At 40.3% G+C, this 26727-nt stretch overlaps 1 protein-coding gene across 4 annotated transcripts in view; it reads right to left on the bottom strand.

Annotated features, from left to right (window-relative positions):
- ASH1L (ASH1 like histone lysine methyltransferase) overlaps positions 1–26727 on the bottom strand; it is a 213223-nt gene that overhangs the window by 138580 nt on the left and 47916 nt on the right. For all 4 annotated transcript variants that reach the window (XM_004589010.3, XM_058660398.1, XM_058660396.1 and 1 more), the window contains exon 3: positions 2279–6830. In XM_004589010.3, the coding sequence (XP_004589067.2) occupies positions 2279–6830 (4552 nt within the window). The remainder of the gene's footprint in view (positions 1–2278; positions 6831–26727) is intronic.

Genomic DNA, 26727 nt, shown 5'->3' on the forward strand with positions numbered 1-26727 from the left:
TTGTGCTGGAACCTGTACTGGCAGGCACACACAAGAATCAGGTCTGGGATCACCTCAGACAAAGTTTCCTTGGGGATTCCTCCATCTGAACCGGTGATCACAGAACCCCAACCACGAAGAGAAGTGCAGGTTCCATGGTCCGACCATGGAGTGCAAGTATTAAAGCTGAGCTTCCTCAGAGGCTAACTGAGTAGTGGACAGCATATCTAGGTGCACATGGAGGATACGGCAGTCCATCAGAACCTGCACTGGATATCTGGCACCACAACAGAGGACGGAGGACAGAACAAATCAATCAAATACCCCAGCCATGTGTTGGCAGTGAAAATGTGGACAAACTACGACTCTAAGTTGAACTGTGTCAGCCAGTGGAGTCTGGAGAGATTTCATCATGCTTGGAATGGCATGAATGGCAGCAATTTAGAACTGCTGACCTATCAAAACCACTTGAGCAGGAGCCTTGGAGTATGCCTCACATCAGGGACCTGGGATGGGTGGGGCTTCTCCCTTCATCTCCCCCCTTACCCCAGGTATAGAAAAAACAAAATAATAATGTGGAAACAATGGTCTTACCCACTTTCCTGTAGGCCTTTATCCTTTGTGTCCTAATCAATGATGCAAAGATTATCCATATAAAATAATTAATATACATAACAGTAAACAAACTGTGATGATTCAATATTTAGCTCTTAAAAAAAAAAGAGTTGCAATAAAATGCTCATATCCCACTAATCTTTTGTACTGAGTTCCAGATTTGGATATACAAGTCTGCTGCACCACTTCCATTGAGACACTCAGTAAGTACTTAAGTTATCCATGTTTTATGAAGAAATCTGAGCTCTCCCCTAAAATTGCTTCTCTTCCAGCTTACTCTCAGTGTATGTATCCACCAATCTCCCAAATGTTAATACAGAAACCTGCTACCACCTTATTTTAACCACTATCCTCTAAATAACTCCCTACTAAGTTTCCTTACACTTATTTTTATTCTCCCTGATTCACACAGGAGCAAAAATTATCTTTGAAAAGTGCAAATCCACTGTCAATACTTCTCTAGTTTTGCGCTAAGTATAAAACCCATAATCCTTAACATCTCTCAACATTTTCTCCTTTGTAGTTACTCTCCTACCACAATTAGGCCTTTTTTCTTTTTTTTTTCAGTTTGGCTAATTTCCTTGTTTTGGATATTCAAACACATTCTTCACCACGGATTCTCGTCCCTCTATTATTGATTATAAAGTTTAGTGGATTCTTTTTAATTGTGCTTTTATTTATTAGATTATCATTCTGCAGTTTGTCTCCCTTCAGTAAGCTGAAAATTAATGAGGTCAGGTATCAGGTTTTTCCTCTCTACTGTGTTCCAGTGACTAAAATACTGATGTTTCTGAAATTCAATGAATGAGTCAAAAAATAGAATACTTTTTACCCAGATAATGGGTGCTCATCCTTCAGTTCTGCTTTTTTAGGAAAGTCTTCTCTGAGCCCGGTCCCCTTTTTGGATGCTCAGAGATCTTTAGAGAACCCTTTATCACAATTTTAATGACAAACTGACTTTCAAAAAAAGTACCCATCTCCTCCACTGAAATTTGCATGAAACAACAAAACTGTGTGCCTTATTCCCTATTATATAATAATGGCACACAAAGTTCTGTCTGGCAAATACCTCAAAATCAGTAACTTATGACTAAACAATCATTTACAAAGCCACTAAATAATCCAATCAAAGTTTCTCCCTCTTTATATTGTTTTTATTTTTCAAGTTTCTGAATAATGAAAATCAGAAAATTCATCAATTCATTATTCAGACACCTGCTTCTCTTTTTAATTTAATCAAATCATTTCTTTATGAAAATGCTTAAGGGTGTTCCACAAATGAAGTCTCTCTGAATATTAATGTTAACTTTGAAAATATTCAATGCTTCGATATTTACTTAGAAGCACAGTTTAATATCTTCCCTGTAACACAGAGGAATTTGTAATTATTGGGGTCTGTACTACTGATATCTGTGAGCCATGTCTCATGAAAGAAATTGTAAGACACTGTAAGACTTCAGGTAAGAATTTTCTGACTTTACAAAGTTGCATTTTTTTACTGCTGTTTTGACAATGATATCTCTTCTAAACACATGAGATTAATTAAAGACACTCCTATTTTATTTTCTAAATCTAAGGAAAAGAGCTTTGACAAAATTATAGTTAAAAACTCAATTACATGGGTGGGGAAATAATCTATTATCTACCCTAACAAAAACAACAGCCAACAAAATAGCCCTCTTACCTGTTAAAGACTGCACTGCCCTTTCACTGGAAGGCAGTGGCTCCTTTCTGAGAGGCCGACTGAGTGTAGTGTCCTGTGTGGAAAAGAGTCCAGGGCTTTCAGTTAATCTCTTCCGGCCACTGGAGTGAGGGTTTGAAACTCTGCAGCTGCCTATTGCACTCGTGAAAAGGTTTGTATGTTCATCACTGCTGGCTGGCTCAGAGTTGGGAGTAAAACCTCCAAGGGATAAACTTGGAGAACTTTCTGAACAGTCAATCTGCAAAGGTGTCTGCAATCCCAAGGCCAGGGAACTAGCTTCTGTAGGTTCTCGGTGGACCCACTGTTCTTCTCTGTTGATCAAACTTTTAGAAGGAGAAAGATGAGGGCAGGACATATGACACCGATGCTTTTCTTTATGCTTGTATCGCTCTCCAACAGCGTCCTTTCCGAAGCGATAGCGCTTCAGTGACTCCAAGACGGATCGGGAAGAACCAGTGTCCATGGAAACCTGGGGTTGTTCAGATCGGTGTTCCCTGTGTTTGTGCCGATGTCTGTGTTTGTGCTCAACCATCCAACCATAAGCCATCTCGGGAGGAACACTGGGATATGTACTCATGGAAAGGAGGGGAGTCCTACTAGTTGTAAGGAAGGCCTCCTGTCGAAGTAGCTTATGTTTTTTCTTATGGTATTTGGTAGGATTCAGAAGTAAATGACCAGCATGCATATAGGAAGGGGGTGGAAGTGGAGTGGTGAAAGAAGGAGATGGAGGGGGTGGATAGAGAGTGGGAGGATACCTCCCATAGTAACCTAACCCTATAGGAGCAGCTGTGAGGGGTGAGGGAGAATAAGGCATGCCGTAAGAGGGATAGAAGCCAGTACTAGAAAGAGGAAAACTAAGGCTGTGCATGAAAGGCATCTCAGCCATTGCCTCCCTCATCTTTGGGGGCCTCCCTCTTTTCTTTTTTAGGTCAGGTTTTCGAATGTAGTGCAAAGGGTCCAAGGGAAACGAAGGATGTGTATAGAAACTGTTGAAGTTGATTCGGAAGATAGTAGGCAAAAGGTCTCGGGGGATAAAATGATGACTCCGGTGGGTGATTCGAATTTCACTTAGACGACTTATTAGATCCTCCAACTCTGCAATAAAGTCTGGATCCTGTCTATTTCGAAGTTGGGGGTATTTCTTTTTCCGTTTTCGTTTCTGTCGTTTTATCTTGTCGTAGCTTAGATAATCATGATTTCTGCGCTTACATTTGTGTTTATGTTTTTCTTTAAGACCACTTAAGACGGTAGAAGTTTCAGGGGGAATCAGAGAAACATGCTCAAAAGAATGCCTCCTCTTTTTCTGTCCACAAAATTTCTCTGCCCTGTCTGATGTGCTGTTATTATCTGTTCCAATTCCACTATCACTGGGAATGGTCTCATCACTATGAGACTCACTAATTGGGGAAGGAGTAGCTTCTTTCAAAGATGTGAGTTCACTCAAGTGAGAAGGAGAATTTGGCAACAAAGTAGGAGGAGATAACCGCCTCCTGCCCTTCGAGGCCTTCTTCATTGCAAGAGTCTGAATCATACTGCCCTGTCTGGAGTGTAAATGCAAATATGGCACTGAACTGGGTTCAACAAAGCCTGCATCACTGCTGACAGGGCTCTGACCCCCACTAGTCCCAGAAGACTGAGAACAAACAGGTGATGGAAGAATCTCGGAACTACTAGCAGAGGAAGGCAGCAAAGGAGGAAGAATCTGTCCTAATGCTGACCCAGCTGCCTGTTGTGCTGTTTGCTCAAGTACAGCAAGGCTAGTAGGGCTACCAGAAAGAATACCATTTAAGACGGTTTTTGGTTTGCGACCCCTCCTCTTTCCTATGTAAATGGTTCCTTTCTTACTGACATTTATCTGTTGGCCCAATTTAGAGCCAAATGTGGCAGCAAGACTCGATACTGTATTATGGAGCTTGGATTGCACTTTCCCTTTATTACTTGATTCTACAGAAGTAGAAAGAATCTGATTTAACAGTTTCTTTCTCTTCAAAGTCTTCATTTTATTTATTTTTCGAATAATTGTTTTCATTAATTGTCCATTGTTTCTCTTGGTAATTTTCTTATCTGGTTCCATTTCAAGGTCACTCATACTGCAAACACTTGGCCTGTGACTGTCATCTAAGTCATCTGGATCCTGAAGTTGATCTTCACTCTCAAAGAAATCACTGCTGCTTCTCTGGTTATCACTTTCGGACTCCAACTTGCTTGGACTGTCAGTGGCAACAAATGGAGCCACAGACAGCACAGGTGGTTTCATCTTGACTGGAGATCTCATTTGCCTCTTAGGCCTGCCTCTCTTTTTTGGAAAAGGAGACACAGACAAACTTGGTTTGAAAGAAGGGATTTCAATTTCTGGTTGTAAAATGGGGGGTTCTTGTTCTTCTTTAGACTGCAAAGAAAAAACTTTAGAGGCAGGAATTTTTAAAGTCCTTTTAGGTGGACCTTCTAGCTGAGGCATTTCTTTAGACTTAGGCCTTCCTCTTTTGGGCTTATAAATATCAGACAAAAGGTCACTGGACACACACATACTAGAGGACAGTTTATGAGTAGCAAAAGATTTATGAGATGGTTTTTCACTATCAGTTAACAGAGAAAGAGACGGAGCTGTGGATTTGCTCAACTTTGGCAATCGACGTTTCAGGAAGTCATGATCTACAAATGATGATGATCCAATGTTTTTCATAAACTTGGCTGGCTCAGAACTATTTGATAGTGAGCCACAGGAAACATTTTTAAAAAGCTCTGATCGCTCCAACTCTAGCCCTTTTGGAGACCGGCATGTGCTTCTTGCAACCACTTTAGTCCACCGAGGTTTTCGTCCTTTTCTTTTTTTTAATGGTTTGGACTGTAAACTAGCGCTTAGACTCTCGGCAACTTGGCAGTGTTTGTCTGATGCAGTTACTGCACCAAGTTTTAGAAAAGGTTTGTTACTAAATAAACTAGTGAAGTTAACAACTGAGGGAGTAATGCTATGAATACTGGATTCAGAAGTCAAATTTGGCTTTTTTCCCAGGGAAGAGCTTATTCTTGGAATATCTAGATGTGTAGTTTTTGAATCATTTAGCTCTTTATCAATCCCTTTACATTCAATACTTATGCTATGACCCATTGACCTATGACCAACATTCAAATGGGCATTTTCAGAAGTAAACTGACTCTTAACAGATTCAGAAATTTCTTCCATTAATTCTGTGGTAGGACTCAGACGTAATGGATTAGGAGCCAACTGTGAAGACGTTTCAGATGGATTTTTAGTTAAAGGATTAACAGATACAGTAGGTGATGGGGAAGGCAGATTGCTTTCTCCTACTGCACTAAATGGAGATTTAGCTGTAGTTATATCAGAACCACCTCCCATTTGAAAGTCTGTTGAAGTGCAATATACAGGAGGTTGCTTTTCATGCTTTGAGGTGTCATAAGGTCCCCTTTCACTGGATGAGAAACTGTCTTGCTGAATGCACGTTCCTTCATTAAATATTTCTTTCTCCAAATTAATGATTTCTTTTCGAACTGAGAACTTATCCAGGATACTTTCTTTACTCTGCCGCACGACATTCTTCTCAAAAGTTTTGCTGGTGGCACTGTCTTTCAAGGATTCAGAAAGTTCTTGACTTTCATGATTACTGATATTTGTACTGCAAGAAGCCTTAAGTGGATCCTGAGTGGAGAGCAGTGCTTCAGCTTTAAGATTTATGGAATCTTTACTGACCAATCCTGCCACAGGACAGGTCACTAGCTTCTTTCCAATGTCTTTATTAACCAATCCCATTGATGAATTTGCTACAATCTTTTTTGCACAGTCTTTGGCCACTAGGCCAACAGAACTCAACTTCCTTCCCAAGTCTTTATTAACCAGTCCAACCACTGTGCCAATTCCTAACTTCTTGCCAGACTCCTTATTCATTAAACCTGGCACAATACCAATTCCTAGCTTCTTTCCTGAATCCTTGCTTAGCAGTCCTACTGTAGTGATAGTACCTGGCTTTTTGCCTAAGTCTTTATTAATGAATACAGCTGTAGTGCCAGTGCCCAATTTTTTCACAGAGTCTTTACTGACCAGTCCTACTGCTGGATTAAACATTGGCTTTTTACCAGGATCTTTAGTTACCAATCCAACTGCTGTGCTAATAGTTGGTTTTTTTATTAAGTCCTTGTGTATTATTCCAGCTACAGAGCCAATGCCTGCTTTCCTGATTAAATCCTTGCTAACCAATCCTGACGTAGTGCCTGTTCCTAACTTCTTCGGTTTTGTCTTGGAAGACTTGGAGGGAGGACAAGTAGCAATGAGTTGTGCTAACTTTTCCGTTACACTAGTTCCTCCATTAAGTAATGCTCTGTCCTTTAAATCAGGATCCCGACTACCAACAAGAGTAGATGGTGACAAATTAACATAATCGGCCATTTCTGAGTGTACTGGAGAAAGTTTCTTAGACAAAGGATTGTTTTCTCCCTGCAAATGAAGATGGATGCTTTCTTCAGATTGACATTCAATGGCTGCAACATCCCCTGCTTTCTTGTACAACTTTGAAGGGTCCTAAAATTGGAACAAGAAAAAGGTTTCAGAGAGAGTAAATCTTACACAAATACGTTTAATTTTACACTGCAATAAGCTGATCTTTTATCAGATATGCTACATAACAGAACCAAAAAAAAAAAAAAAAGCAAATGTGACTCTAATGTCAACGTTCAGCCATGTTTATTACTGGCTTTTCAGCAATATCCCCAAGATATATTTTGACATTATCTTTTCTTTAAATAAATATTTTTTATTGGAAAGACAGATCAAATTTATGGAGGAGGAAACAGAGAAAGATCTTCCATCCACTGGAACACCCCAAGTAGCCGCAATGACCAGAGCTGAGCCGATCCAAAGCTAGTATCCATGAGCTTCTTCCAGATCTCCCATGCAGGGACAGGGTCCCCAGGCCTTGAGCCTCCTCTACTGCTTTCCCAGGATACAAGCAGTGAGCAACTAAAACATGAACCAACACCTATATGGGATTTGCAAGATGAGTTAACCATTGAGCTACTGTACCAGGACCTTGACATTAACTTAAACAGCAAACTACTTTCATGATTAGTCAAATCCTCTTAAAAGAACCTGAATAAGCACTTAAGTTCTTTCTTAATGAATAAAGAAAGTTAATACTGGGCCAGTGTGGTAGAGCAGTAAATAAAGCCATCAACTGCAATGCCGGCATCCCATAAGCAGCCAACTCATGTCCTAGATGATCCATTTCTGATCCAGCTCCCTACGAATAGCCTGAGAAGAGTAGCAAGAGATGGCCAAATATCTGGGCCCCAGACATCCACCTGTAAGACCCAAATGAAGTTTCTTGCTTCCTGGGGTCAGGCTAGCCCAGCTCTGGTAATCTAGAGAGTGATCCAGCAGATGATTCTATCTGTCTCTTTCCTCTCTTTTTGCATAACTTTTACAAACACATAAATGCAGTAAAATTTTTTTTCTTCAGCAAAATAATAAAAATTTTTTAAATACATTATGCCTACCAAATTCTGAACACTCACATTATATCTAATATTTACTACTTCACACAGTAGTCTGTTTTACTTTGGAGTACTAACTAGTTTTTCTAGGTTAAAAAATACAAACACATCTAGTACTTGTGAGCAGAAAGGATAATTTTCTTTAAGTAAATTTCTAAATATAATGCCATCTATGTAAAATACCACCAGCATTTCAGGAAAAGAAAAGTTTACTGTACTGTTCACTGGAGGAAAATAAACAAGAACAGTTAGGAAAATACAAAGCAAGAGGATAACTATAACAAATGTGATACATGAAATACTGATACAGGACTGACACATGGAAAAACAAAATAAAAAAGGAAAGGTTAAAAACTCTCAACTACCATCAGCAACAATTAACTTCATTGTGGAATTAATTGATACAGTATTGAGTAACCAGTATGTTGAAAACAAATGTGATTTCTTAACCACATTCTGTGGTCACCTCATTGACATTTCAATTTTAGTTTATACACAACATATAACATAACATAAATAAAATAACATGTTTTACATAATATTATTATCATCTTAAACTAAGGCAAACATGTGGTATCTAACCTTTTGGGATTGGCTCATTTCCCTTAGCATTATGTTTTCCAGCTGGGCCCATTTGGCCACAAAAAACTGCATTTTGTTTTTTTTAATAGCTGAGTAGTATTCCATGGAGTAGATGAACCATAGCTTTCTTATCCAATCCTCTGCTGATGGGCATTTTGGTTGCTTCCATGTTTTTGCAATTACTGATTGTGCTGCTATGAACATAGGGGTGCATGTTGGTTTCTCATAAAACAGGTGTTTTGGATATATTCCTAGCAGTGCTATTGCTGGATCATACGGTATGTTGATTTTGAGTTGTTTGAATGTTCTCCATACTGATTTCCATAGTGGCTGTACCAATCTGCAGCCCCACCAGCAGTGGAGTAGGGTTCCCTTTTCCCCGCAACCTCGCCAACAAGTGTTGTTGGTGCTTTTTTTCATGTGGGCCAATCTTACTGGTTTTTTTTTTTTTTTAAGATTTTTTTATTTTATTTTATTTTATTTTATTTTTATTACAAAGTCAGATATACTGAGAGGAGGAGAGATAGAGAGGAAGTGAAGCTGCCGGGATTAGAACCAGAAGCTATATGGCATCAAGGCGAGGACCCCAGCCACTAGGCCACGCTGCTGAGCCCCAATCTTACTGGCTTTTAACTGATCGGGATGATACTCTGCTGGTTCTGCCCTCGGACCAGACAGGGTCTCCCCAAGAAGCCGAGGAACTTGACTGGACTATAAGATGCTGGACTCTATGTTTAGTTTATGCTTGCAAATGAGGGAATCTCAACTGAACTTGAAATGCGGTTATGCAACAAGGTGGAGTAATCCACCAAGGGAGGAGGGTGTGGGGAGGGGTGGGGAGAATCCCAGTACCTATGAAACTGTATCACATAATACGATGTAATCAATGAATAAAAAAACAAAAACAAAAAACAAAAAAAAATTGGATCTCTATGAGAGGTGTTTTCTTAACCAGCAAAGCTAATTTTGCAAGGTGATTCTAGTGTCCTCATCTTTTTATACTTGATGACAGGGTACAATTTAGGTAAAATATTTTCCACAATCATAAAAAATCATAAATATTTAATAATGGCTTCTAAACATTCAATTAAGGCATTAGTGTCCCTTCATCTTCTATGATAGTGAATTATTGCCACACTCTAAGATAATTTTATGTCTGGTGAACTTGTTCCACATTTAGAACCCAAATTTATGTCCGATTAGAAAGAAATAAGTATAGTTTAAATGCAAATTGAAGGAAGGGGAAAGCCACTCCCTGTGGACTCTTTCCTCTCTCTCACACACACAACACAACACAACACACACACACCATACACACACACACAGTTGCCAAGAGAAATAAGTTTAGTGAACAGCAGCAAATGTTGGTATATTGATATTCTCTAGAAGATATTGCCATTCCAATGATAGTTAGTAATTTTAGCATGATTTATCTTCAATCATGACTGACTTTCCTATATAACTCTGTTTCCCAGGTGCTGCTCCTTATTTCTCCATATCTGTTTGGAAAGTCTGACATTATTCACTCCAAAATTTTTGCCAAATTACTGTTCTTTTTGATTGTAGCATAGACAGATTTACATCAACGACCTTTGTCATGTGGCAACTGCAGTAACTTTCCTGCACACGTATTACTTTAATGCTATATACCACATAAACTGTCATGCTGGGAAAGCTTCCTTCAATGGTTATTATTGACAATTTCTGTTTGATATTTTACAAATTTATACCTTTCTTTCATGTTGTTCTCTTGTTTGCATTACTGTTTGTATTATTTGGTTGCTAATATCAGCTATCCTAAATAAACAAATACAACTGAAACTAAAAAAAGAAAAAAAAAAAAAAACCTCAACTAAAATCCAAGTAGGAAGGGAAATGAAATGTATTCAAGATGTTATAATCTTTATATAGATGGGAATTTGGTTAGCAATTAGAGAAACTTCACAGGCATACAACTGTATTTTTTTCAATCACGAATTCCACTTCAAAGGTCCATCTTAAGATGGAATAACAAAAATGTAATGACCGTACTAGGCCAGGAATCAATATAACCACTAATCCATGCAAGAAAAGGCAAGATACTAATACAATGCTATGCAATGATCTATAGGATATACTACCAAATGAATAAAACAGCCCTTAGTATTAGGAGTTGCAGCCAGTAATAGCCAGAAAGTGGGCAAATGGAATGCGGCTGTGTCCTGACCCTCCGTACTGAAGGTGGGACCTAACAGAAATAGAATGCTAATTCCAGTCTCAGCCACTCCCCACCACCACCCAGGTGTTTGCTTCTATATACCTGTGATTCTCACCTATCATCTGAGAGGGGGTGGTATTGCATTGTCGTGTAACCACTCCCCTCACAAGTCCCTATAAAAGCTCATGCTAAGCAGGGGTTCACTCTCTTGAGTGCCTGGTCAGGTACTTACATTGCTCTGGTCCTACCCAGGACAGGTAATCCCCTGAGCCTGGCCTCTGTGTGTCTGTATTCCTCTCCCTGTTTACTGCTTAGGTATGTTATTTCTGGTTTGTGTATCATCAGGAGTTCCAGGGGAGGTGAGGAGTAGCACTAGTGGAATGTGGGCAGAAAAGCCAGGGAAGGGTGAATGTCTGCAGCTTTGTAAGTGTGTCCAAGTTGTTCGTTGCATGAATCTTAGAATAATCTATATTGTTGGGGAAGCTGGGACATAGGCCTTCAGCTTAATGGATGGACTTACGGGTAATGACCATTTGTCAATGGTACCAGTATACACAAACAATTCCATGATTGAGAAAGAAATTGTAAGTACAGCCCCTTTTAAAATAGTGGAGAGGAATCTTAAATACCTAGGAATTAAGCTAACTAAATATGTGGAAGACCTCTATGATGAAAACTATAAAACATTACAAAAGGAAATAGAAGAACATACTGAAAAATGGAGAAATTAAACCATGTTCTTGGATTGGCAGGATCAACATCATCAAAATGTCTATATTACCAAAAATAATATACAGGTTCAACACAATCCCAATCAAAATCCTAACAACATTCTTCTCAGAAATAGAAAAGATGATACAAAAGTTCATGTAGAATCACAAAAGACCACCAATAGCCAAAGCTATCCTGAAGGGAAAATATAAAAAGTATCCAAGGAAATGAGCTCAACAGCAAGAATCCAAATAGTCCTATTTAAAAATCTAAAAGATACATGAATATATGTTTCTCAAAAGCAGGTTAAGGGCCAGAGTTGTGGCATAGCAAGTAAAGCCACTGCCTGTGACATCAACATCCTGTGTGGAGGTAGGTTGCTGTTCCAGCAGCTCTACTTCTAAACCAGTTCCCTGCTAATGCACTTTGGAATGTTACAAAGATGGCCCAAGTGTTTGGGTCCCTGCCATTCACTTGGGAAATCTGGATGAAATGCCTGGCTTTCTGCCTGGCCCAGTGCTGGCAACTGTGTAATAAAAATACTTCTTAAAATGAAAAAAAGAACGGCCATAGGATCTAGCAATCACTCTGTATAATCAAAGGAATATATATTCAATTTTACAGATGAATAGAACGGTCGTTCCCAGAGGCTGGGAGTTTAAGACGATAAAAGATAAAAGGGGCCTGGCGGCGTGGCCTAGCGGCTAAAGTCCTTGTCTTGAACACGCTGGGATCCTATATGGGTGCCGCTTCTAATCCCAGCAGCTCCACTTCCCATCCAGCTCCCTGCTTGTAGCCTGGGAAAGCAGTCAAGGATGGCCTAAAGTCCAAAGCTTTGGGACCCTGCACCCACTTGGGAGACCTGGAGGAAGTTCCTGGCTCCTGGCTTTGGATAGGCACAGCACTGGCTGTTGCGCTCACTTGGGGAGTGAATCATCGGACGGAAGATCTTCCTCTCTGTTTGTCCTCCTCTTTGTCCTACTGTTTGTATCTGACTTTGAAATAAGATAAATCTTAAAAAAAAAAAAAAAAAAAAGATTATGAGAAGATGATGGTCACAGAATACATGGTCACAGTTAGGTTGGAGAGGGGGGCATATATGACAAAGTACCTAAATGATTGCCAGACTCTGGGGATGTAGGTGTAGAACTACAAATGACCACTAATGTTTATGGTATTTCTTTGCTGATTGATAAAAATCATCCAAAATTCAGTGAGGTAAGGGTTGCAACAATTCTTACAAGGTGGATGCCTTGGATCAAGCACTTAGACCAACTTCTGATACTTTTCCCAGGTCATGAGCATAGAGCTGAATTGGCAATGAATCAGCAGGGGATTGAGGTGGTACCCATGTTGGATGCCAGTGCTGCATGCAGTGACTCTACCTGCTATCCAATAATGCCAGCCCCCCCCGCAACAGATATTTAAACATGTAAGAACATGTATTCTTGAAAGCAAAGACAATTAAATCAAACTTATCCTTTATTGTTTGCCTTAAGATATCAGGAGCAATCCTAACAACCTCTTAACAGGAGGTCATACGCATAGAGTGGGGGGGGGGGACCCCAGAGTGGAGCAGGGGGACAGGAGGAGGCTTGTATCCCAACCTTGAAGACTCCCAGAGCCTCACCAGGGACTATCAGTACGAGCACCGAGGACTACATCCCTACTGCCAAGGAGACCACGGGGGAAATGGAGTGCCTTTAGAGGCCAAGAACTCTGAGGTCACCCACCCCCATTTGGATCTACAATGTGGGATGGAAGAAGCCCAATTCCTGCCTTGCAAGATCCAGGGTCATCGGAACAACAACCAGGATCCCTGAGCGGTCCGCAGAAACAGAAGAACTAGGGAGAGGAGCTTTCTCTGGCCCTTGCCTGCTTCCAACTTTGGGTCCCCACCCTCTTTTGTAAGGACCATCAGGATCGCTCCAGAAACCCCTCATAACAAACAAACAAATGAACAAACAAACTAGAATAGATACACAGAGAACAACTAGGAAAGCTTAGAAACAGAAAGGAAGAGGTCAGCCGGGATACACTTATAACTCACTGGGTGGGACACAAAGATCAGTTACTCCTCTCTGGGCGATAAAGATTTCTCTGCACACCCCTCCCAAAAACGTTCACCTAAACTGTTGACATATGTCCTGTTAAAGTTATAGAGTTAGACTATCCAAAAAACAACCAAGTTCAGCAAAATCATGCTTCAATGCTATAAAATGCTAAATACTAACATTAAAACAGACAAGAGACAGCTGAATAGCAATCTATAGCCATTTTAAGGTATATAGAACATGGTTGAATATAAACCAAAATTGAAATGTCTATGAGGAAGTCACAGGTTGTGGTTGAGAACCTGCATTTCCCTAGTAACATACTGGTTAATCAATACCATGTCAATTAATGCCATAATGTTGTAAATGATTGTAAATATTGGGTTTTTTACTTGATTGGGATGATACTCTGCTAGTTCTACCTTCAGACCAGAGATGGTCTCACCAAGAAGCCATTGAACTTACCAGGACAATAAGATGCTGGACTTTATGATTGGTCAAAACCTTCAATGAAAGAATCTCAACTGAATTTGAACTATGGAAATAAAACAAGGTGGAGCAATCCACCGTGGGGGATGGGGGGGAGGGTTTAGGGAGGGGCGGGGGTATTCCAGTGCATAAAAAAATGTGTCACATAATGCAATGGAATTAATAATAAAAAAAAGATATCTGTATACCTCAATCCATAACAACAAATGACAAAATGAATCTGACTGGTAACAACAAAAAACTTTTATAGATTGGAAAACAGTAAACAAAGGCAAAACTAAGTTAAAGAAAATTTTTCTCAAATTGATTTGGACAACAGGACACACATGGTGAAGGCTTTGAGAGTTTGGGCATCTTAAGAAGAGAATATTTCACAAGCTGTGTGTTCAGGAATCTTATGAAGAGAATATTTCACAAGTTCTGTGTTTAAAGAATACTTAGGGCACAGAACACAAGTTACAGAACTACTGTATACAACCAGAAATACAGTAGGCTATTTTCATCAATCTTAAAATATCAGTGAATGAAATCAACTTGCAAAGTGTTCTTAAATTACTGATTCAGGAAAATGCTAGGTAGTACTAAGTGTAAAAGTGCTTGAACAAAGGAAAACTTTAATATTATACTCTGTGGATAACATTAACATAGAAACATGACTACGTAACTTAGATGTGAATGTTGGCCTCATGTGAGCTGAATGAGGGGAAAGCCAGGCTGGGCTAACAGTACCTTCCGGTGCATTACAAGCCAGAGTGGGTAAGGGGATTGGATGGGATTTGCTGAAGCATCAGCCGGCAGATGCGGGCATGAGGGGCAAATTCTGCCAAGGTCAACTGCAAAACCACCTGAAAAGTGCAAGATTCAGGAGCGGGAGTGGGTCCAGTAGGGAAACAGCGGGCACCTCCCTCTTGGGTTACCACTCCCACTGGTGAGCAGGAGAACCAGGACTGGGGCAGGGGTGGCTAAACAGAGAATGACACACTCTGGCATTTTTGTGGGCTGGATAGTGGGGCTGGTTGGTTGGAACTAGGCTTTAATGTCCATTGACATGTAGGAGAGCTGAAAGGGACTGGGACAGACTGAAACAGTCTGCTGTACATACTGGCAAGCATGGGAACCAGGGTAGGGAGCGGGCCTGGTGGGAGCTATTGTGGGTTGCTCCAACTAGGCTGCAGCTCCCACTGGTGTACATGAAGGCCAAGTATGTGGTGCGAAGGTTCTGGGTGGGCGGCAACACCTATTGGTCTGTTTAAAAGACAGAGCTGGAGACAGAACAGACCCAGCAACTGCAACCACCAGTATGCGCAAAAGATGATTGGGGTGACGGACTGTGTCGGACCCTGTACTGGCAAGCACATACAAGAATCAGGTCTGGGATCACTTCAGATGAAGTTTCTTTGGGGATCTCTCCAACTGAATCACTGGACTACAGAACCCCAAGCATGAAGAAAATTGCAGGTTCCATGGCCCGACCATGGAGTGCATGTGTCAGAGCTAGGCTTTCTCAGTGCCTTAGACTGAGTAGATATCCAGGTGCACATGGAGGACATGGCAGTACATTGGAATATGCAGAGAACACCTAGTGCCATAACAGAAGATGGAGAGCAGTACAAATTGATCAATTATCCCAGCCAATATTGACAGTGAGTATCTTGGCAAACGGAGACCATAAGATCAAGTATGTCAACTAGTGGATTTTGGAAAGATTTCATCGTGCTTGGAGTGGCAAGATCGGCAGTAATTCAGAACTGCTGAACTATCTAAACCTCTTGAGCAGAACTCTCAGAACATGTCCCACTTCAGGGATCCTGGGGTGATGTCAAGTGGGTGAGCCCAGGGTGCAGAGGCATTTGGGCGGCTGGATGTAGCTTCTTTCCTTATCTCCTCCCTTTCCCCAGATACAGGAAAGAAAAAAAGCGAATGTGGAAATGGTTATCTCACCCAACTTCCTGTAGCCCTAGACCCTTATCACCCTAATAAACTATGTAAAAATCATGAAAAAAAATAAAAAGTTAAAAAAAACAGGGGGTGCTGCTGTTCAATGAGCATTTAGGGCCAGGTGTTAATGGCTCAACTGTTTAATTCTCCACCTCTAAGCACCAGTATTCCATACTTGTGCCAGTTTGTGTCCTGCCTACTCCACATCCCATCCAGCTCCATTTGTGGCCTGGGAAAGCAGTCACAGACGGCACAAAGCCTTGGGACCCTGCACCCTCATGGGAGATCCAGTATCAGCTCCTGGATCCTGGCTTTGAATTGGCTCAGCTCTGGTTATTGTGGCCATTTGGGGAAGCAACAGATGGAAGATCTTTGTGTCTACTTCTCTCCATAAACCTACCTTTAGAGTAAAAATAAATAAATACATATGTATACATATACATATATATATACACACATACTTGTGTGTGTGTGTGTGAACCTGTGCTACCACAGAGCTCTCCACTAGGTTTTCTTCATGGCAAAACAAAAGTGATACAAAAACCCATTATAAGTCATAGGTGGAAACTGGGGGTGTGTGTGGGAGAATCCCAGACTAAACAATTGTATTATGAAATTCAAAATTTAAAAAGAAAAAAACAACAAATAAACAAAAAAATACCCACTACAAGAGCTCATACCTAATTTAATTTGTATTCTTTCTCTTAGGCTTTCCTTCCCCATAAATTCCCATCTGACTAGTTGTAAAACACTAACAATTCCCAACTATGTGCCTAGCTGCCTAGTGCTTCTGACTCACAAAGTGAGGTCAGAGAGAAAACAGTGTCTTTTTATCATGTATTTAATCTTGTGCTCCTCTTAACCAACTTTCACGAAAGTATCAAGTTTTACCATCACAACGTTTAATTCTTGACACTTCGTCAAGGTCTTCACTCAATTTAATGCAGCTGTATCACAAAATAGCAATATGCACTGACTGAGTAGTCTGTATATGAGGATTACTAGAGTGATTTTTTAATCATTGAAATAAAAGATAAGAACAGGCAACCACAATATCAGCATATGAATAAAGGAAACCAAATGTTGGTATTTAGATTTAATTCTCTGGGACTAAAGAAGCCTTGCCTTGTAACAATTTGGTTCAATAATGATTTTTTCCCATGAGCAACAGCAACAATGCAATGAGAAACATTCACACTCCCCATACCTCATTACATAGTAAATCATTAAAACAAAAAATACATTCTACAGTAAGAGAACGAGAACTACTCATTCAACTAAATGCAGCAGCGATTACAGAAATTCCTATTACAAAAGGAAAGCAAGAACTGAGAATGGACCTGATTAAACTAATTATGACAGTCGATTAATATTCTTGATACATTTATAGCACAGGTTGCTCTATCTTATAGGAAGAATGATTATTTCCCTCCATGTAAGGGAACATGTTTCCATAATAGTTTTTTTGGGAAACAAATCTCGACGCTTTAGGACATATCAATGGTTGCCTCCTTAGGCTGTCTGTTTGTTGTTTTTTAAGTGGTGAAAAACAGGCTTTTCTGAAAAACTGTGAAGATCCAGGAGAATGCATCATTGCTGCTGCAATGGAGTACCTGGGCACTGTGTCCAGTCTCTTCTCTACTACAAAAGTAACTCTAATTGAAGCAACTTCCAAAGAAAAAACAAGATGAAGGTAAGGAGACAGAATCCATCACAGAAAGAACTACAAGATACCTATATATCTTCAGATCTTCTTGCTTTAACAGTTTTTGCCAACAAGACATAGGAGTGGAAAGGGAGGAGTAGGATAATGCAGATTTGCATTTTAGATCTTTTTACACATTTTTATAAAATAGAATTCTGTCCCCAGAGATGGTACTCAAAAGGTAAGATGCAACAATGTGCCCCAAGATCTCTTACTTAACATATCTCAAATTTTCTAAATACAGTTAAGGAGAACAGCCACAAAGTAGTTCAAAGGTCCTTGGATAAACACAGTAGGCCATTTCAGTAACAAAAATATTGTTTCATTTGGCCTTATGTGGTACCATCGCTTACTGTAAAAATCAGTAAGATGTGTTAAACGTTTTCAAAATGTGTTTGATGGGTAGGCGTTTGGATCTGAGTTCTGGACTCCATCTTCCTACTCATGACTCCATCTTCCTACTAATGTGCACCTACAGAAGCAACAGGTGCGGAAGTACTTGGGTCTCTTCCTGACTGTGTACCTATGACTTTCAAAATAAATAAACAAGACATATTTGACTGTTTAAAAAGAATCAATAGGGGGCAGCATTTGTCCCTGTGATAATGTCCATGTTCCACTGGGAAGTAGCTGGGTTCTGCTAATGCACTCTAGGGAGGCTGGAATTACTGGGTTCCTGGCACTCACTCACATGGCAGATCTGAACTCAGTTCCTGGCTCCCAGCTTCAAATATTGCAGGTATAGTAGGAGAGTGATGCAGTGAATGAGAGCCCTGTCTCTGCCTATTAAATAAATAAATATATATAAAATAGGAAAACAACTAAATTTTATAGTTCGTTCCCATTTTGCTGAAAGAATAAGTTCTTGTTATAATTTCACTTCAACAAATACTACTATCTTATTTTAATCACATTTTCTCTTTACTACTTATTTTCTGAAGCTGATTTGAAGCTGGGAGCCTGGAACCTCTTCCGAGTCGCCCATGTGGGTGCCGGGTCCCAAAGCTTTGGTCATCCTCCACTGCTTTCCCAAGCCACCAGTAGGGAGTTGGATGGGATGTTGGAGCAGCTGGGACACTAGACAGCGTTCATACCACACTTAAAGGAAGAGGATTAGCTCTGTTGAGCCACTGAGCCATCACACCAGGCCTCTGTTACGTTCTTAAAAAGTTTTTAATATTTAATTCTTAACATTAAGTATTTGTTGGTACAAAGTGATATTCACTGATAATTAAAAGGCTATAGTTATGAATAAGATCCTGAAGTAAACCCTCAATTTTTCCCTGCTTTTCAAGGAAGTGCGCTTAGCAGTAAAGCAAAAATTTTTTTCTTGAAATTACTATATTTTGAAGTGATTTAAAACACACCCACACACACACACTTTAAAACAGACCTACAACCCCCAATAGTCAAGCAAGCTTCGCTTTTTGTACACTGAACCCCAATATAGCTCACTCCCCTTTCCTTTATTAAATTACTATAATATATCTTTAAATCTGATCTCTAATGCCATCTGCTGTTGAAATTCTGTAACCTCAAGAAGCTTGACAAATTTGCACCAATTATTCCTGCTCCACTTCCACTCTTACAATGAGGATAAGGTAATTCACCATTAACTGTGCAAAGATGTAAAATAAAACTCAGGTACTATAAATTTAGGAAGATTTAACATGATAACTATACATGATAGCACTTATACTTGCCACAAGTAATCCCATATATCTCAAATGGAAAAGCTTTCCAAAACAGCAACATTAACTTAATCTTTACTCTTAAGAGAAATATCATTATAAAATAGGATAATGACAAAAAATGAGTACAGTCATATAGTTTTATTATAAAATACCATGTCACTGAAAATAACACTCCTTTCATGAAGTACAATTAAAAAATGCAAGAAGCCCTTCTAAGTTAGAACAAGGAATCTATGGGTGCAAACACTGTGACAGTGTGTTCAGCTACTGTTTGCCAAGTTGGTGTCCCACTTCAAAGAGCTGGCTGGAGTCCTCACTACTCTATTTCCCGAACAGTTTTCTGCTAATGTACCTGGAAAGACAATGGGAGATAGTCCAAGTACTTGGGTCCCTGCCATCCACACAGGAGACCAGCACAGAGTTTCTGGCTCCTAGCTTTCATTCTGCCTAGACTTGACTGTTGTAGTAGATGGAAGATCCCTGTCTCCGCCTCGCTCTCTGTTGCTAAGCCTTTCAAACAAATAAATAAGGAAGTTTCAATTCAGGAACAATTAAGAAAGAATACATACACACAAACAGGCAGTGGTAACCAAAGTTTTGGAATAGCAACATACAAATGACTGATGATCCAATTACCCATCTCCTCATTTATTCTGATTCTTTAAAGCTTATTTTGAAACATTTATTCATTTGAAAGGAGGTGGGGGGAGGGTAGAGAGATTCCATTTGCTGGGTTCACTCCCCATACGGTCAAGCTGAAGCCAGAAGCCAAGAACTCCATCCAGGTAAACCATGTATGCGGCAGGAACTCAATCACTCTCATTATTTTCCCAGGAGCAGCAGCAGAAAGCTGAATAGAAAGTGGAGTAACTGAGACTCAAACTCACATTCTAATAAGGAATACAGGTATTCCATTTGGCAGCATTAGTTGATTATGGCACAAATAGGCACTCAAATACCTCATGAAAAAATGAAACATCAAACAACGCTGTGAGTCTATTCCAGATATATTATGTCCAAACCAAGTAATATAAAAATTGATCCTCCTCCTTTCCTGCAAGGGAGCCAAGGGGAACGGGCTATGGAAGCGGGCAGCCAAGTGGTCCCCGCAGCATAGTTTCCAGGCCCTTCGCTGGGCTGTTGGAGATACTACAAAATCTGGGGGTTTTGAAGATGTGTCAAAGTTCTGACAGAGATTCCCAAGTCCATCAAAAATGCCTGAGACTAAACTTGCAGGCACCCCTGGAGTGTGCTGAGGCACCTCGAGTTCATGTTAAGCTGCAGGTGACCATTCACTCCTTTGGCTGTGGTGTTTGAAAATACTTCAGTGCCTTAAGTGTGGCATGCAACAATAATTTAGAAGGAAAATGAAGAATTGGTCAAAAAAAAAACCAGGTGAACAAATGAATGATGAAAATTCATACTTTCATTTGATAATTAAATAATTTCATAGTAATTTATAGGAAAATAAATACCTCTAATTGCTAGGTTAAAAAAAAATTGATCCTCATGGGGCAGCACATTAAGCCCTCTACGTGCGGCTCCAGCATCCTATATAGGAGTGTTCTGGTTTCTCCACTTCTTTTTCTTTTTTTTTTTTTAACTCGTTTATTTTATTATTCCATGATACAGTTCCACAGGCTCCAGTAATTCCCCCCCCCCAAGCCTCCACTCCCATACTAACTTCCCCCATGTCATTACAATAGTATAGTCCTTCAGAATCAGTCATCAATCTATCATTCTGCTATTTAAGTGTATCCCAACATTGTAGGCATGGAAATGGCAGAATCCAGCATCCTACTGTCAAGATACATTCAACAGTTTCATTGGGAGACCATCTTTGATTTGTAAGTAGAGGCGCACACTACACTGCATCTTCACATCTTTTTGTGATAGCTTCTATTATACAGTTATTATACATTCCCTTCACCTCTGATCCAGCTCACTGCCAATGGCCTAGGAAAAGAGCAGAAAATGGCCCAAGTGTTTGGGCTCCTGTACCCATGTGGGAGACGGGGAAGAAGGTCCTGAGCTCCTGACTTCAGACCGGACCGGAACCGCCATTATACTATTTCAGAAGTGAACCAGGAGATGAGAGATCTCTTTCTCTGTCTCTCCTACTCTCTCTGTAATTCTGTTTTTCAAATAAATAAACCGTATTAAAAAAAACCTTGACTCTTCTTTGCAAAAGTATAATTGTCCTTTTGAGCAGTGTAAAGGCATAAAAGGAACAAAAATATAAATTTAAAATTTAAAACATTGTCTGTACTAGTATTGTTGGGGAACACTTAAATAGACTGATGGAATTGTAATTCCTTATGAAGAGTGTGACATTATGGGGAAAATCAATCAGGAGCGGACAAAGGTGGGGGGGGGAGGAGAATCCCAAACTATACAGAATTATGATAAATTCAAGAATTTGTATGATAAATTTCAAGAATTAAAAAATGTACATATAAAAAAATTTATCTTTCTCCTTTCATGATTTATCTCCTTCTCTCTGCTTTTTTTATTCTTAATAAAATATTGCCACAAAAAATTAAAAATTTAAAATTGGATATTGGTGATACCTGTATAAGCCAAATATATGGAATACAGTGAAAGCATCTGAATTGAACATTTTAAAAGGTTAAATTTTATACTAATTCAATGGTATTTCAACAAAAAACACATATGCTCTATCTAAAACAAGACCAACCTTACATAAAGGTATAATTTAATGTAACTACTTAGCTTGAAAAACCCAATACTATTTCTATCTGAAAGAAATGCATAGGGAAGAAAAGCTAAAACCTACATACCAACAAACCAATAGTCCTATTTAAAAATAATTGGAATTTGTTTGCAGCAATTTAAGAATTGCCAGAAAGAGAAAAGCCAATGCATCATTATGATTATCTTATGCTTCAAGAAACTGTGTTAAACTGCAATTGGGAGAGCTGAGTCAGGGTACATCAGAAAGAGAAATCTGGCGGGCCTACCAGCAGAGCATGGCTCTGCTCAAGAGCCAAGGCTCAAGGAAGACTGAACAGGAACAGGCCACGGCACCTGCTGGCATGTGTGGGAAGTAGGGCTGGGGGCAGGCACTGGCATCCCACATGAGCCCTGGCATTCCATATGAGTACTAGTTTGAGTCTTGACTACTCTATTTCCAATCTATCTCCCTGTAAAACATGCACGCAAAGGCAGAAGAAGATGGCCCAAGTACTTGGACCACTGCCACTTAGATGACAGCCTAGACAGAGTTCCACACTCCCAATTTAACATGGCTTAATCTTGGATGTTGTGGTCATTTTAGGACTAAACCGGAAGATGGAAGATCTTCTTCCCTCTGTCCCTCTTGGTCACTCTGCCTTTAACTGCCATTCAAATAAATAAAATAATCTTTTATAAAAAATGCTTTCCCACATGAAATTCCAAGAAAGCCAAATATAAATTTTTATAGCAAATTTTAAAAAGTTTTTCTTTCCACTTCAGAAAGAATAAAAAGCTTTCAGAAAATCTGCTATAAAGTAAATAATGTTATTTCTTATAGGACAATCATATCAGAAGCTTTACATTTCTAGCCATATGGCAGACGGTGAAGTCTTGTACTTAACTCAATAACTCAAACCAGCATTAGGACACAATGTTCACTTAACTGCTGGCCTCATATAAAATTTCTCAGGAGGACCAAAAGAAGAGAAAGGGAGTCTTAACAAGGCTTGTCTGATTGTCCACAAGGTAGATGCCCTGAGCGATAACCTAGTAGTGGTGAAATAGAGACCCAGGGAAAGGTGACACAAACATACCTTAATTCCTTGCAAAATGAATTCAAAAGCTCTCAAGAAACTCCTCATCAAATTAGGCCTTAACCTTAAATTCAGTTAAAGAACAAACTACAAATTTAGGAACAACTGGGCCACAATGATTTCAATTCATTTATTTCATTGCAGTGAAAAATCCCATTCCCAATGAAGCTAAATTAAGTTCAAAAATGACCAGGCAAAAATGCAGAGTGTTGTATACTGAGAAAGGATTAAGCTCACTTATAAAGTATAATAAATACAACTATTTCATACTGGCAAATAAACAGAAGCATCAGTGACGAAAATGTAAAATTGTAACAGACTATTCGTACATAAGGAACTCATTGTATTTATAAAATAATGTCTAAAATCAGAGTTAACATGGACTTGAGGCAGGCAGAGCAGGTTCAGCTATCACTGGAGCTCTCCCATGAATAGAACACCAATTCCAATTCTGCTTTCAGTTAATCAACTTGGGAGGCAGCAAATGACAGCATCCTGTCACTTAGATGGGTGATACAACACAGCCCCCTAGGCTCTTGGCTATGGCTGTGCTCGGTCAAGGCTTTTGCAGGATTTGGGAAGGGAGATCTCTGTCACTCTGCTTTTCAAAAAACTAAATCTTGAAGCTGGCTTGGTGGTGCAATAAACTAATCCTTCATCTATGGTACCAGCATCCTGTACAGGCACCAGTTTAAGTCCTGGATGCTCAATTTCCCATCCAGATCCCTGGTTATGGCCTGGGAAAGCAGTGGAGAATGGCCCAATTCCTTGAGACCCTGCACACATGTATAAATCTGGAAAATATTAAGGACAATGATGATGGGTTTACTTTTCCAAAAATTCCCTTGAAAGAACTTTAGTTCTCAATAATGCGTTTTTTTTTTTTTTTTTTTAAGATTTATTTAGTTTTATTGCAAAGTCAGATATATACAGAGAGGAGGAGAGACAGAGAGGAAGATCTTCCGTCCGATGAGTCACTCCCCAAGTGACCACAACAGCCGGTGCTGTGGCCAATGGGAGACCCGGAAGAGGATCTGGGCTCCTGGCTTCAGATCGGCACACGTCTGGCTGTTGCCTTTCCAGGCACATCAGAAGACAGCAGGATCACAAACAGAGCAGTCAGAATTTAAGATGGTATGAATAAGGGATTGTTTAAACCACTGTGCTACAACACTAGATCCAGCACCAAAATGTAATAGTTTTCAATATCAAAGTATCACTTGCTGTCTTAAAACTATTCACTTCCTGAACAAGTGTAGTATGAGAGGGAAACTGAAAATCTCAAAACTAAGTTCCTCTTCCAGATACAAACTGAATTTTTCCTTCAGCCTGATGTGGTGGCCTGTCCTTGCCTTGCATGTGCTGGGATCCCATATGGGCGCCAGTTCATTTCCCAGCTGCCCCATTTCCCATCCAGCCCTTGCTTGTGGCCTGGGAAAAGAGTTGAGGATGGTCCAAAGCCTTGGAATCCTGCACCTGAATGGGAGACTTGGCAAAAGCTCCTGGCTCCTGGCTAGTTCAACTATGGACATTGTGGCCACTTGGAAAGTGAATCAGCAAAGAATCTTTGTCTTTTTTGTCTCTTTCTCCGCATAAATCTGACTTTCCAATAAAAATAATATTTTTTTAAAAAACTGAACTTCAGAATCTCATACCCACCTCCCAACCCTTCCTCAACCCCGCCCACTTACCAATTATCTTCAGGCATTCATTTGCAGGCACCAATCCCCTAGTGCCTGCCTTGAATCCCTCCCAATCCCGCCTCCCTACGCCTTGTGAGCTCACCTGAACATGAGCCCTACGTGCCTATATTTGGCCTTCCCCTCGCCGCCCTACTATCACCACCTCAGTCCTGTTCCCGCCCTGCTAGAGATGCCTCCATGTTCCATTCCCCTAGCCACCCTCCGATCACCTCAGTCCTGTTCCTGCCCCGGTGGAGATGCCTCCAGGTTCCCTTTTCTCACTGCTCTTTCCACCACCTCTGTCCCGTTCTGGCCCTGCTGGAATAAACCTCTAAAGTGCCTCGTTGAGTCTGGTATTTTGGCTCACAGTAAAAGAACCAAGCTGCGGAACTGCTGGCATAATAATGTAAAAACCAGACCTTGAACTGTTTTAAATAACTAACAGAGGGATTACAGAGGGTTATACAGGGTTAACAGAACCTGAAATGTAAGAATCATGCATCGGGGAATACTGGTTCCTGTCCTAGCAACTTGGCTACGAAGCTATGATAAACTTCCTGCCAATGCACCCTGGAAGGAAGTATGGTTGGCTCAAGTACTTGGTCCCTTACTACCCATTCAGGAGACCAGAACGGAGTTCCTGGTTCCAGGCTTCTGCTTGACAAGTCCTGGCTACTTTGGTCATTTGATGAACCAGGCTGCAGACCTTGACAATTTGATTTTTGGGTCTCTGCCCTTTCTTTTTCAAACAAATAATGTATATACATATTGAAACATAACATGATACTATGTAAATATGTATACATATATAAATTCAAATAATTTTTACAATTCAACTTTGTTTATTCAGAAAACATTTGAGTTTCTTTTGATTTATTTATTTGAAAGGCAGAATAACAAAAAATGAAGCAGAAAGAATCTCCCATCCACTGATTCAGTCCCCAAACTTAGGAGCCTGGAGATTCTCCTAGGTCTCCCATGTGGGTGCAGGGGTCCAAGTAACTGGGCTTTTATTGTTTTCACAGGTATATCAGCGGGGAGATGAATTGGAAGCAGCGCAGCTGGGACTCAAAATAACACCCACATGGGATGCTGGGGTTGCAAACAATGATCTAACCTGCTACTCCAAAATGGCAGTCCCCAAAGAATTGTTTAATGTTTCATCTACTTGAAAGGCAGAGCAATGGAGAGACAGAACTATTTTCTACCGAAAATAGTTTCACACCCAAAAATCCTGCAACAAGCAAGGTTGGACCAGGCAGAAGCTAGGAATCTTGAACTCAGTCTGAGTCTTCCACATGGGAGGCAGAGATCCTACTATTTTTTTTTAAAAGATTTATTTTATTTTTATTATAAAGTCAGACATACTGAGAGAAGGAGAGATAGAGAGAAAGTGGAGCTGCCGGGATTAGAACCAGCGGCCATATGGGATCAAGGCGAGGACCTTAGCCACTAGGCCACACTGCCGAGCCCCATACTATTTTTTTTTTAAAGATTTATTTTTATTACAAAGTCAGATATACAGAGGAGGAGAGACAGAGATGAAGATCTTCCATCCGATGATTCACTCCCCAAGTGAGCCGCAATGGGCCAGTGCGCGCCGATCCAAAGCCAGGAACCTGGAACCTCTTCCAGGTCTCCCACGCGGGTGCAGGGTCCCAAATCCTTGGGCCGTCCTCGACTGCTTTCCCAGGCCACAAGCAGGGAGCCGGATGGGAAGTGGAGCTGCGGGGATTAGAACCGGCGCCCATATGGGATGCTGGTGCGTTCAAGGTGATGACTTTAGCCGCCAGGCCACGCCGCCGGGCCCAAAGATCCTACTATTTGAGCTATTATGTGCTGTATCCTATGGCATGCGTTAGCAGGAAGGAGAGTGGGGCTGGGACTTGAATTCAGGTACACCTATGAAGGAATCTGAGTATTCCAAGTGGACACTTAACCCCTGTGCCAAAGACTGGGCCCAAGACATTTAAAAAATATGCTACATGACGAGTCCAAATAAAATAACCCATCAGGAATCTACACTTTAGTGAGAAGCAACACTGGTATCACACTGCCCTCATTTAAATTACGATAGATACAA

Source organism: Ochotona princeps, chromosome 2 (genome assembly GCF_030435755.1).
Source record: "Ochotona princeps isolate mOchPri1 chromosome 2, mOchPri1.hap1, whole genome shotgun sequence".
NCBI classification, from domain to species: Eukaryota; Metazoa; Chordata; class Mammalia; order Lagomorpha; family Ochotonidae; genus Ochotona; species Ochotona princeps.